The 12,919-nt window shown below is 49.0% G+C and overlaps 1 protein-coding gene across 1 annotated transcript; it reads left to right on the forward strand.

Moving 5' to 3' along the window:
• The first annotated feature begins 7,571 nt into the window (after window positions 1-7,571).
• On the forward strand, window positions 7,572-11,234 carry PRSS54 (serine protease 54). The gene is made up of 4 exons (XM_063313074.1): window positions 7,572-8,048; window positions 9,560-9,807; window positions 9,946-10,061; window positions 10,743-11,234. Exons 1-4 carry the CDS (start codon window positions 7,738-7,740, stop codon window positions 11,232-11,234), a joined length of 1,167 nt encoding a protein of 388 aa, XP_063169144.1. The 5' UTR covers window positions 7,572-7,737.
• The last annotated feature ends 1,685 nt before the right edge of the window (window positions 11,235-12,919 follow it).

Here is a 12,919-nt window from a genome sequence, read left to right on the forward strand (position 1 = left end):
GCAAAACAAAGAGGAGTGTTGGCATTTCTTTGTTTTTTGCATGGACCAAGCTACCAGGTTACCATGGTAATTGAGTACTTTCTTAAGTATAGGCAGGGTGAAGAGGTCAAACTTAATTGTCCTCAGTTTGGGTGTTAAAAACGGTACAGAAGGCAAGCTGCGAAAAGATTTCCCGCTCAAACCTAACTTAAAAACTACATTCCCTTAGTTAGTCCCCTTTCCCATGAAACCATGTCACCCCCCTCCCATCCAGATGGTATTCCTGGCATATCTCAACCCCGTGTCCTTGATGTCCTCCATAGCCATAATAAACCACTTCACACTCCAACTTCACACCCCCTCCCATCTGGCGACACGGATTCCATTCCTTGGAGAAGGAAATGATGGGAGGTGCTCCGATAAGGGGTTTTGTAAGATCTTTGATCAGGGGGATCTGACAGAGATGTCTTTTCTCACATCTAATCCATGTCTTTTATTGTTTGATTTGTGCTTTCTGATGCATCACACATATCAAATGTATTTGCTTATGTACCCTATATAAAGACCCCCCCTTAATAAAATGCTTTTTGCTTTGCCTGAAGTACTTGTGGTTCATACTGTGGGGGGGGGGGAACAGACGAAAAAGCCACTTTGCAAGGGTATTGTTTCTCCCTCAGATTCAGGGACTAGGTTCTTTCCAACCCTGTGCCAACTTGGTTGCCGAGATTTGGGGTCTCGTCTGGGAATGCAATGTGGCACCCCTCAGGGCTCCGATCGGCCCACCTCAGCCACGTGTCATTGGTGGAGGCGGGCAACTGAGGAGCCAGGAGCGGGCAAGCATGAGCTGGTGGTCCCTCGGGAGAGAACACAAGGTAAGGAAGTGAGATGGGAGGAGCACACCCATGGGGATCCTGTTGGGGCTCGGGGTCCAGTTGTGGGATTGGGGAACCCTGTCTATCCAGCAGGAATGGTGAAAAGGAGAGTGGTCATACTGTGCACAGGGAAGTGGACAAGTTAAACAGGACACCTTTCATGAGAGGAGAGGTGGCCAAAGTGGGGCTCCTTTTGACGCGTGACTACTGGGAGCAGTCTGAGTGCGAATGGAGCAGAACCATCCCTGCCAAATGGACTTTTGGGTCCTGTGGGCTGATGTGGCTGAGTAAGAGGTGCCCAGACAATGGTTCAAAAGACTAACCCTCCGCCCTCCCCTTGATCTGCCAGCCCCGTCCTACTTCCAAAGGCGCCAGCACTTTCTGTTTGTAAGCATTTGTCTGTGTGTGCCTGTGTATAAAACAAAATGTCTGGTTGAGAAACTGTTTTGAGTAGTGGAGAGAAAGTGTAAAATTATGTGAGTCTTTCCCTTTAAAAGCTGAATCTCTACAGTAATGAAGGAAGGTTTGAAAAGTGAATGCAGGCTCTGGCCACGCCCTGGTGTGTGTAAGCCTTGTGTATATTTTGTGCATTGTGATTTGTGTGCACATTAGAACTAATGAACTTTAGTTTCTGTTGTTTATTGCCTGCCACTTATCCTTCCTTGTCTGAAGTGTGTGCGAGTTCCTCCCCCTTGCCTGGGCTTTGCTCAGGCTCAAGCCCCCCCCCCCCTCACCTGCCTCTGCTGGCTTGTTGCACTGATGGAAGGTCAAAAGGAGGAAGAGGAGGATGGGTGGCGGGGGGGGAGGCAGCCCAAGCCTTCCAGAGGAAGCGGTGGGAGCTGAATCCTCCCTCACTTCAGGACTTTCTGCAAAACCTTTCCACTCAGAGCCCCAAGGACAAAGAAAACCCGCAATGGAAGGCTGAGTACTCTTAACACCAATCTTCTTCACTGACTCTGATGGACTTTTCTTGTACCAGTTTAGATATAAAAGAGCCTATCCTATTGTAGAAATGTTAGTTGAAGGAAAGATGTTTCAATTTCTTGTGGACAGAGGCGCAGCTTTGTTGCTCCTAAACAAGTGGGAAGAGGGATGGCTCAGTTCCGAGCACACCCAAGCGGAGGGATGGCGGGGGGGGGGGTGCAGGGGAGCTGTCAGTGTTATCTATATGCTACTAAAACTCTTAGGGAGACTGCTGGTGAGGAGGAGGGGGCCCTCTCCAGGGGGGAAGCACACGCACAGGACTGCGTGTCTGGCTCCCAGTCAAGAGGTCCAGAAGAGAACCGCCTTAGCCTTCTGGGCTTTCCTGGTAGGGTTTTCTGGTGCCCTTCCAGGTTAGCAGGATTTTGTCTTGTACAGGAGAACAATAAACACTAGAGCTTAATCTTCTGGTCTCAGCGTGGCTCTATACCCTGACAAAAACTCTGTGTTTCTCTGTCTCTCTGTCTGTACCCTCATCTTAGCCCAAAGGGTGCATTATACCGCAACAATTCTTGAATCAAGGTGTCAGTGTATACTCCATATAGTATATTTATAGTATATTTCTGTCTGTGTGCATGGAGCACAGCTGCATGGAGCACAGCTGGGCTGCTTGTCATATCAGCTCAGCGCCTACACCTGTAGGGTGTGGCATGACACAGCACAATGCATGTATAAAGAACAGTGCACCATGGGTATTGGTTGCTGGGGTGTTGGAGTGCTGGGGTGTTGGAGTAGTGGTTGTAAGGTCTGTAGATTGATTGTAATATATTGCACAGTAAAGTCTGTATAGTGTTTTTTCTACAACAGACTGTGGACTGTTTATTTGTTCGTGCATCACTCACGGAACGCCACGACGCTTTGTATGCGCAAACCCCGACGCAAGGTACCTAAAATCCGCTAACTTAAAGAACGCCTAAGAAATCCAGGGCCCGTGACTCCTTGGAATTGAAATTTCCACAATGTTCAGACCAGCTTTATTCGCAAACTTGTGGCCGTTGCAGCATCCCCGCGGTCACATGATTGTGATTTCCAACGCTCCCTGCCAGCTTCCCACAAGCAAAGTCAGTGGGGAAGCCGGCAGGAAGTCGGAAGTCACTCCTGCTCCCACTGCTATTTTGCCCACCCGTGGTCATTGATCTGTTTAGCTAAGGAAATATTGACTTATTCTTGAAGTGTGTGTCATGGCCCAGGCTCTGGACTCAGATGCTGAGGCTGAGGCTGAAGAAGCTGTTCCAGTTGAGCCAGCCTCAGGAAGGGCAAAGCCAGGCATCCCATGAGGCTGATCAACCACAGGCACCACCTGAGCTGCTGGACCTGCCAGGTGAGGCTGACAGCCCCTGTGACAGGCAAGTAGGCAAGGAGAGCAGAACAGCCAAGTTCTCTTAGCCACCAAGCAAAGGAGCAAGTCGTCTGATTGCTGACAGCTGGCTGCAGCCTTATTTAAGAAGCAGCTCTCAGACAGGCTCTCTTTACTGGAAACAATGTCTGACCTCCCGCTCATGCATGACATTTGTGGGTGGATCCTACTCTTAGGCCTCTGACCTTTGGACTGGCTGACAACCTTGACCTGGCTCTAAAATGATTCTTCTGCATGCTTCTGTTCTCCAAGCAAACTTTGCAGGCAAACTGGTAATCTCCCAAGAAACTGTTTGTCAGCTAGAACCACAAGTGTAACATGATCCACCTCCAAGCATTCAGGAACCAAAAGAAGGTAAAATGCTGTTACAGGCCATAAAATATTTTGTTGGTGGTTCAATCACTCAGTGAAGATTTGATGTTTGACTTCCATAACTCTATTTTTTTTTCTGCCATTCAGTCATGTCCGATTTTCGGAGACTGCCTGGATGAGTCCCTGCAGTTTTCTTGGCAAGGTTTTCCGGAAGTGTTGGCCATTGCCTGCTTCCTGGGGCTGAGGGAGAGGGACTGGCCCAAGGCCACCCAGCTGGCTTTGGGCCCAAGGCAGGACTAGAACTCAGGATCTGCTGGTTTCCAGCCTGGTGCCTTCACCACTGCACCAAACGAGCTCATTCGCCAAACATCCCTGCCATTAACCAATACTCAGATCTCTCCTCCTCTTCCTTTGTCACCCGAGGCAAAGGACACAAGGGAGCTACCAACTCTGTAAATCTGAAATGCACTAGCTGAGTAAGGGTTATAAAACAAGTATAAAATTGAAAAAAGAAGTGCTTATTTATACCCGGAAGTCCTTAATTACTTTGCTGGTATTGTTTTAATCTGAAAGCCAAGAATTTACAAAAATTTCCCAACCACCCCCACTCCCAGTAATCTTGCTTGAATTTGACAAGATATTCAGTGTCAAATACACAAACATGATTGAATCCCATTTCAGTGGACTGTTAAATTTTATGTTAAATTTAAATATCAGAAAAATGCTACAAGGTTCCGGTAAGGGTTGTCTCACTAATTGTTCAAAAATTCTTTGAGATCAAAATGTAGGTGCAGGAGCCACCCAGGGGTGCCAGTGTAATTGCTTTTGCTCCTTCCCATATACAACCCTCCTTTTAGCTAAATTCTGGAGTTGTCATAACACCTGCCAGTCTGCAACCGGAATGATTCTGTTTCTGCGGTCTTACTTCACCCATAGAAATGCCTTGGACGAAGTAAGACCGTTGGGCAATCTAGCCCAGTCTTGTTGGCAATGACGAACAATTGAAATTCAGGCCAGGTGGGGAAAGGAGCCAGAAGCCTCCCAGATGCTGCTGAATCGACAGATGGAAGGGCACAGAATGGGCTATGGGGCTATGGGGAAGCCTTGCCCAGCCACATCTGCTCCCTACCTCTTAGGCAGGAAGAAACTCAAGCCAGCTGATAATGGCAAATGGGGAAAATTCCGTCTGCAAGTGATGAAGAAGGGGCCGAATTCTAATGCCACGGCAACCATGTCTTAATAGAGGCTACCAGCGTAGCACTAAATCAATACAGATTCTTAACAGAGGTTCAGTTCTGCCACCCTGGGCACTGCAGAATGAAAGGGACACCACATTTCTGTCTCAAACAAAGAATGGAAGAAGCTCCAAGATCACAAAACCCATCTAGATGTTCTTTGGTAAAAGGAGATGATTTTTGGTGGAATAAATAGGCAAATGGGCATAGAGCAAAGATTAAGATCAAGATAACGTAATGGAGTTCCTGCAAAGAAGAAACTGAGTGAATCCAGTGCCTCAGAAGGTCTGGCAAGGGGCTGTCCCTCCAAGTCTTCCGTTGTTTGATTGACAGTTCAGTTCTCAGCTCATCTGGGAAGAAAGAACACCCTTGACCCCAAGCGACACCCTCGCTGCCACTTTCGAATAGGGCCAGTCGGGGCCTTAGAGCAGTGGATGCTGGGAAGTGGGGATCAGTGGCAAAAAGCAAAGCTCTCTGCACCCCCCCCCCCCGTCTGTCCTGCACCTCCCAAGCTAGCCTGCTGCTATTAGGCTTTGGTGGACGTTGTCCTGTCACCGGTGCAGAAGTCTGATTCAACTGCCCATCTGGGTCAGCTTCTATATGCATGCAGGGCTGGCACATGCTCCTGACCTCTGCCTAGGTGGCAAAGTTGCCTAGAGGACTTTTTTCCACACTGACTAATCTGTGCACAAAAGATCCTTAACTTGCAGTCTGGGCCTGAAAACTGAGCCCGGGGTCATCGCTTTGCCCTAGTCAGAACTGCTGGGGTCTTGCTGTGACCCAGTTGCTTTGAATGCTTGGGGCAGAGGTCGTCCAAGCCTGCTTCTCCTCATGCATTTGGGCGCTGCGGATGAGAAGAGGCAGCCTCTAGTGTTTTGGAGAAATTCATCGTCTGCCACTCTTTTTCTTGCGGAATCCCATAGAACCATTCAAACACACACAGTAACCAGCTGCCTAGAAACGCTTCAAAGGAAACTGACCACCACTAGCAGCTACTGCTGAGGTGTCCCTTCTCCACCAGCAGTGGGACAGCACAGTCTGCCCAGAGCTGTTTGGACCCCTGGTGAGGGGAATGGGGACTGCTCCCCACTCAGCCTGTCTCTCTTCGACAGGGCCGGCACGCTGGAGTCCTGCTTCTCCTCTCCGTGTTCTTCACCCGGCCTTCTTCCACAGCTGGTGAGTGGAGCTCCTGAGTCCAGACCCCCACAAGTTCACAGGACCACAGGAGTCGCCTTCCAGGGGAAACAAGGAAATGCAGTTTGGACAGGCACACCAACTAATGGAGGCAGGGAGAAATAAAGCTGTGCCGTTCGTGCCCATGAATGACCTCTGCTGCCATTGCCAGACCCAGTCCAGGTATAAGAAAGAATGGAGACTGGGCAAGCTGGTTTAATTGGTAGAAGTCCCATTTTGTAATTGCTGAGGTGTTCTTCCGAGTCCCTTTGTTGCTACTTTGGTGTTGCTAATTCATCTTCCCTTCAACTTTTGCAGTCACAGAAACGTTGCAAGGCTGGCTGATCAGTTGGACACCCCACTCACGGCAAAGTTTGCCTCTTGTGTGAAATGACTGGTTGTGTTGTCTAGAGTTGGGATTGTCTTGTGAGAGAACAAACAGGACTTGAGATACCCATGAGAAACACACTCATAAGAATGGGGATCCCTGGAGAGCAAGCACACTGTGTAGAACCGGATCTGCCCATTCTCCTCCTTCGCTGCCCAAGGCCTTTTGTTCCCCGTGCAAATCAGTCCGGGGTTTCGTCCATGCTGACCGTGAAAAGACACTGGGCGCCAAGGCAGAGCATTCCCTTAGAGATAGCGCCTCTCAAGCGTTCCGTTGCGTTTTCCCATTTCCTCCTGGTGCTTGGAAGCTGCTAAACCATTCTTTAACTTGATTTGCTAGTGTTACCTTCTCTGGTAGTGAGGATAAATAGTTCTATATGTAAATGAACAGAAAATCTCAAAAACTGCTTAATAAACAAATAGTTTTGCTTCAAACAATGAAAAGGTAAGGTAGTTTGATATCCAGACAGAAGTTCTTGCACAAAAACTGTAAGGAAAGTATACAATTTCCATATAGTTACAAAACTACAAAACATTTAAACCCTTTCGTGCATTTGAAATAATTCACAGGTGGAAGATCTGATCCATTATTTATTGCATTGCGAATTGTATCAGGAACCTCAAGCCACAGCAGGTTCCTCACGCCTTTGTTAAACTGAACCAGTCTAGCCTAGAAGAAAAAATCTGTTTCCTGCTGACTGATGTAGATGAACGTGTAACAGAACAAGTTGCATTGTTTGCAGTGGCAGCAAGGAAGATACAAAAGCAGATGTTGACAGATAGCGCTGTTAGTATTAGAGGGGACGTATTGAACTGATATGGATTGTTGCAATTTTATATGAATTTTGCTAAAACCTAGTTTGCAAATAAATGCATACAAGAACTATAATTTCCGTATAGTTATAAAACTACAGAAAATTTAAACCCTTTCAGTTAGTTTGTTCACCTATACTTACTCACTTGTTTATTTATTTATTTATTATTCAAATTTCTATTACCGCCCATCTCCCCCCAAAGAGGGGGACTCTGGGCGGTTTACAGTAAATCACGTCCTTATTCACCTGGTTCTTCCCGTAGTCCTTTCCTGCCTGCCAGTTTACATTTTTCTCTTCTCTAATGTGTGTGGAAAGGTTCCCCTGTCTTCCACTGCTCCGCTTCTCTCTCCCTCTCCCTCCAAACCGATCCCAGATGATCTTTCCAGGGCTGAAGCCATTCTACTAGGTTACAGGCCTATGGAGAGGCGCCACTGGATTCTCTCCATTGAATGTTTGGAAGGAAAGGCAAGCTTCGAATCTGTTTAAAGGAAGTTGGAAAGGAAAGCTGGGAGAACGAAGAACTCTGTGATAGATTTTGCACTACATTTTAGTGAGCAATCAGGAACAACTATGACGTCAGAAAGTGCAAGACACAAATTATAGCAAAAATAATGGTTTAAAAAAAGATGTGCTACATGTGCAGCACAGGTGTGTCCTCTGGGCATCTCATGGATAATGCTGGAAAACATGGGGAAGAAATATCGAAACCAAGGCAAGCTCAAGGAGGCCTTGATGATGGACTTGCACATTTCTTTCACATAGCTGCAGGTTGTGGCAGACAAGCCAGCTTTGCTCCGACAAATGCTACACAAGAGGTTGCTGCTGTCGGTGAACTCCCGTGGATGGTGTCCCTGCAGGATCAGGACAGCCACATCGCTTTTGGCTCCATCCTAAGTAAATACTGGATACTGAGCGCAGCCTCCAGTTTCCACAGCAGGTAAAGCTAAGGGGCAGAACTCCAAGCAAGCCAGAACTGCTGCAACAGCATCCCGTGATTCCCACCCTTAGTGGGAGTTCTTCCAACAAGATCCTTCCCTTGGATCAGGGAGATGATAAGGTGCCATTGCTGCTGCAGCACTCACGATGGTGACTCCACCAGCCCTTGAGGTTCCCATGGAATACGGAGGCTGCTTTTAAATGATTATGTTCAGATACTTTGGAGTCATGAGCAGCCAAGATGGTAACAACTTCTCAGAGCCTTGGCCATTTCCCATGTGGTGCACATCAGTTGTTTGGGCATATCTCCCTGGCACTCACCAGGCCCACTGCCCCCCCTTTAAAAGAAATCTTTTACTCTTGTTTGGGGTTTTTAAAAAAAATATTTATGGACTTGACATCCACAGAGTGAAGCAATAGCTTATGCTGACCTTTGCTATGTCCAAGAATGGCCCCAGAGGCATGCTTAATAAAAACGACAGGCGCTGCCTGGCCCCACTGCGACCTTGCGCTCGTTGGCAGGTTTAGCCTGCTCGCTAACTTGTGCAGCGTATCATGCCAAAGGGGCTGGTGTGCCATGCTCTTTCTTCCCCTTTGCAGGGGCTGGCAGCATAAGAAGCAGATGGGCACTTATCAGGTGCCAGGAGGGAGAGTGGAAGGAGTCTGGGGCGGGGAGGCAGCAGCCATTTCAAGCAATTCAGTATATCTGGAAATGCAATATTTTCTGCTGGATTCAGCGATGTGTTATTATGGCAGAGTTTTTGTGAAGTTTTACAATAATATTTTGTACTGATTATATTACAGAAGCGTATTTATTAGTCAACCAGTAACTATTGATAAGTATAAACTATAAGATAGATTTTTTCTCTCTCTCTCTTTCCTTTCTTAGTTTGTATTTTTAGTTTGGGGTTTTGTTTTTTTAATGACCTTAAGTTTAAAGAATGTTTTGTTAATTGTGTATGTTAAGAATGTTAAATAAATAGAGGAATGGATTGCAGCTGTCCCTGCAGCCCTGGAAAAAACGGTGAAAGGGGCCCATCCGGCTCCACGTATGGAAGCGTCAGCTGTGGTGGATCCTGACTGGGCCCAGCCTTGGCCTGACCCTGTCCCTGTCATTGACAACCACACCCACAACAGCCACACACAGCCAGTGAGTCAGAGCCTTTCTGCACCCAAGCAGAGCACTTTCAGGTTTCTACCTTTTAAAATTTTGAAGCCCAGGAAGGGAAGGTCTAAGTCTTTACTCTCAGCTGGGCTCCCAATGAAGAAAACATCTAATTTGACCCTGAGGTTCCTATGTTTTTTCTGTCATTTGAATGTCATTGGCTTTGAACAGATGAATTTTTCTCTATTATTCCATCTCCAGGCGGTGGAAATTCATCTGACGAAATTCTGTTCCTCCAGCCCAGGAGATCTGCCAGAAAAAGGCAGCCAGGCCCATCAGGAAAGGCCGGGGCTCCAGAGTCCATCTTTGGGGCAATCAGTTTCTTGCTACCCCTTCTTTGTTTCCAGGACCCAGATCTCAGCCCTGGCCAGAGGCTCGGATCTAAAAGGGCACAGGAACTCCCTGGTGCCCATCCAGACCATCATCCCCCACGAGGCCTTCGACGAGATCACCCTTGTCCACAACATCGCTCTGCTGGAGGCAAGCCCTCCCCTCCAGCTTGGTGAGGCAACGCAGCCCATCTGCTTCCCCACACCAGACTTCCCTGTGGCAACGCTGGAGAAGTGCTTCGTGGCGGGCGGGCTAGATCCGCGAGGTGAGCCAGCTCTCTGCCGGCAAAGCTCCCTTGCTGTCCTGCAGCTCTTGGCACCAAAGGGGGAGCCCAGGGGTGACGAAGACCAGCCAGACGCCCTTTAGAACTTCACAAAGTCTCTTTGCTGTCTTGGCTTGCCAGGGAACGGTCCTCTGCAGAAGCTCTCGGTGGAAGACGTGGACCCCTGTCCCTTGCACAGGACCATGAGCACAGATTGTTGCAGCCACCGGGAAGGTGACAGTGTGCCTGGATGCCTGGTGAGGAGGCTGCTCGAGTGTGCCTCTCCTTGAATTAACCTGCCACCACCCCCCACCCCGCTAACCCAACCAGGGGAGCCAGCTTCAGAGGGCCACCTTTTCCCACTTTTCCAAACAGTGGAGCTTGCACTTGGCAACGGTTGACCAGAAGGCAAGTACGCATTTAGCCACGTTTAAGTGTCTTTTGCAAGCCTCCGGGGCCGATGTTGGGTAAAGAGCTAAGTAACATCTGACCCTCTGGCCTATGAACAAAAGAATTGCCAAAACCTGGGTTAGAGATAACTCCCACACAGAGAATCATCTGCATTTGCATCACAATTAAAGCATTTATACAAATGTGGAGGGCTTTTTGCAGCTAATTCACACTCACTTGCTTATCCTAACCCTGTGAGTGGCAATGAGTTATGAGCCTCAAGCACCGTTTCAGTGGCTTTGTGGCGAGCAAAATGGCATTTGGGGCTTCTGATGGGGTCTTGTCTTTGAACCAGTGTGCCAACGCTCAGCCCCACAAACTCCACCTTGCCCTCTTGACCGGTCTGTTCTTCTTCTGCACGGGTGCTGAGCACCGTGGAGATGCCCACTGTGCCCGGGAGAGCCACATTCCGTGATCCCCACAATTCAGGCCTCGGACCGTCTTGAGAAAAGGTGCCCGGGATTGCTGATGTGCGTCTTCTCTCCAAGGGGTATGCAGGCAACCCAGTCCTGTGCAAGGCAGAAGGAATGTGGGTGCTGAAGGGTGTGCTGAGCGAGGGGGGCACCAGATGCCACGGGCCATTCCTGTACAGCCGGGTCCTCTACTACAGCGACTGGATTGCAACCACTACAGCAAAATGGGGGGCTCCGGCTTCTCCCTTTCCTGGCCAAGGGTATTCAGCCTTCAGGGCTCTGGCGGAGGAACACGAGGGGTTGCTGTTCGAGCCCTCTTTGGAGCTGGGAGCCTGGAACGCCTCCAGTGCCTCGGACGATCCTCAGAGCCGGAGTCTTTCGGAGATGCTGAATGAGAGTGGCCCAGGCCTCCCCGAAAGGCCGGACGAGTCGCGAGCAAATCCCCCGCTCTACTATGACTACTACGGTGGGGAGCTGCTCCCCGTTTCTTCCGCAGAGCCCGGCTGGCCCAGGGGGCTCGGGGGCCTTGTCTGCTGGGGCCTCCTGCTGCACCTCCAGGCTTGCTGAACCGTAGCGCAGGCTGGGTGCCGAGATGGGAGTCCCCAGCTCTTGCTTTTTCTTGGAAGATTGTTCCGCACAATTAAAGTGTTGTCCTTCTTAGCCATCCTGCCCTGGCAAGATGTGGAGTTAGAGGCAACGCAGCAAAACGTTGTTGGAATGGTACATTTTGTCATGGGAGTGAAAAACGGAAGCATCAGTGCCCACAGAGCCTTTACGGGAGCCCGTTTCCAGGTCCATATTTGCATGGAAATTTCAAAATGATCACAATCAGTAAAAAGAATATATCCAGGCTTTATGTAACACCGCACCTAAAGTTTAGAGCACTCAGCTATGGGGCTCCATAAGCAGGGGCGGGGGGGGGGCAGGGGGGGTCCAAAAAGCCAAAATGGCAGCTGCCACCATGCAACCAAAGCTCCGTGTTTTTATGTATCTCGTGCAGGGCTTTGACCGCACGACCACGGCCACAAGGCGCCTCTGCCAGTGGGGATACTGACTCCTTTATTAGGAGTGCCATTGTTTATGAAGGTGCCTTTATTTGAACCTTTGGCCAGGCCGGGTGTCTGTCAGCATTGCTAGACTGGGACTGGTGATCTGTGTGTGTTTGGGAAGGGGTGCATGGAGCCACCCCTCCCTTGGTCCCTAAAGATGGGATTTCCTGTGATGCCTTGTGCCAATCATGTATTTGGTCCACAACTTTGCGCTTAGGGCTTAACGCAGCCGCACAGCTGAGATGCTTGAGCTGACTTTCCTCATCACTGGGTTTTGTAACATCTTGCCTAATAAAATTCTGGATAACAAGCTCTTCCACCTTCCTGGAGCGCCAGTTTGGCCAGGCCTAACCATAAAGGCATCCGCCATCTCTGTGCAGGGGAGTGCCCTTTAGCACGTGGAACTGAGTCATGTCCTGTCTGTGCAGATGCCCTAATCCTGCACCTGCACACTCACACCACTGTTCTCCAGCAAAGAGAAAATAAATCAGAAATGGAATCCGGCAGCATACATTTTTAAATGAAGTTTTTAAGTGGGGATTTAGTTAAACTGGAGTTTCTGGCGTGCGTGTTTCAAATTATTTTTTAAAGGGTAAAACAACAGTTTAGGAGGCCAACTGATGTTTACAGCCTAGGCTTCTGCAGTGAATGTGTAGCTCCTGTGCATGTGTTGGCGGGCAACTTAAAATGTTTATACAGCTGGGAAAACAATGACCAACTTAGATCAGGAACTCCTTTCTTTCTTTGTCCTCCTATTTTTAAATCCTAATGTGAACCTGGTGAATATGTCAGATGACCGGTCCCTCTCGCAGGAAATTCAGAAGAACAGAGCACAACATGGAGGGGAAAATAGTGAGCTGTGTATTCAACCATCATTGGGGCCCCACTCTACAAGGAAGAGGAGCCCCAAATAATGGAAAACCAAGATTTTTATAGAAGCCGAGGGCTACAGGGCGGATGTCCTAGGGATTTGATTGCTTTGGGGAGACTGGGCCCAGCCCTTTGGGGGTGGCACCAAGGCTAGAGAAGCCCCCGATTAAGGGGGGAACGTCCTGACTCCTCAAGCTGCCTGGCAGTGGAACAGACTGCCACATGACGTGGTGAGGTCTCCCATGCCGTTTGTCTTCAAACGGAAGCCAGATGGTCATCTGTCCGAGATGGTCTAGTGGACCCTGCACTGAGCAGGAGGCTGGACTAGATGAC

Source organism: Candoia aspera, chromosome 11 (assembly GCF_035149785.1).
Source record: "Candoia aspera isolate rCanAsp1 chromosome 11, rCanAsp1.hap2, whole genome shotgun sequence".
NCBI classification, from domain to species: Eukaryota; Metazoa; Chordata; class Lepidosauria; order Squamata; family Boidae; genus Candoia; species Candoia aspera.

Coding starts and splice junctions, on each gene's coding strand:
- PRSS54 (XM_063313074.1), top strand. CDS start 7,738: ATGTGCTACATGTGCAGCACAGGTGTGTCCTCTGGGCATCTCATGGAT. Junction 8,049..9,559: donor GCCTCCAGTTTCCACAGCAG/GTAAAGCTAAGG, acceptor CTTTGTTTCCAG/GACCCAGATCTCAGCCCTGG. Junction 9,808..9,945: donor GGGCGGGCTAGATCCGCGAG/GTGAGCCAGCTC, acceptor TTGGCTTGCCAG/GGAACGGTCCTCTGCAGAAG.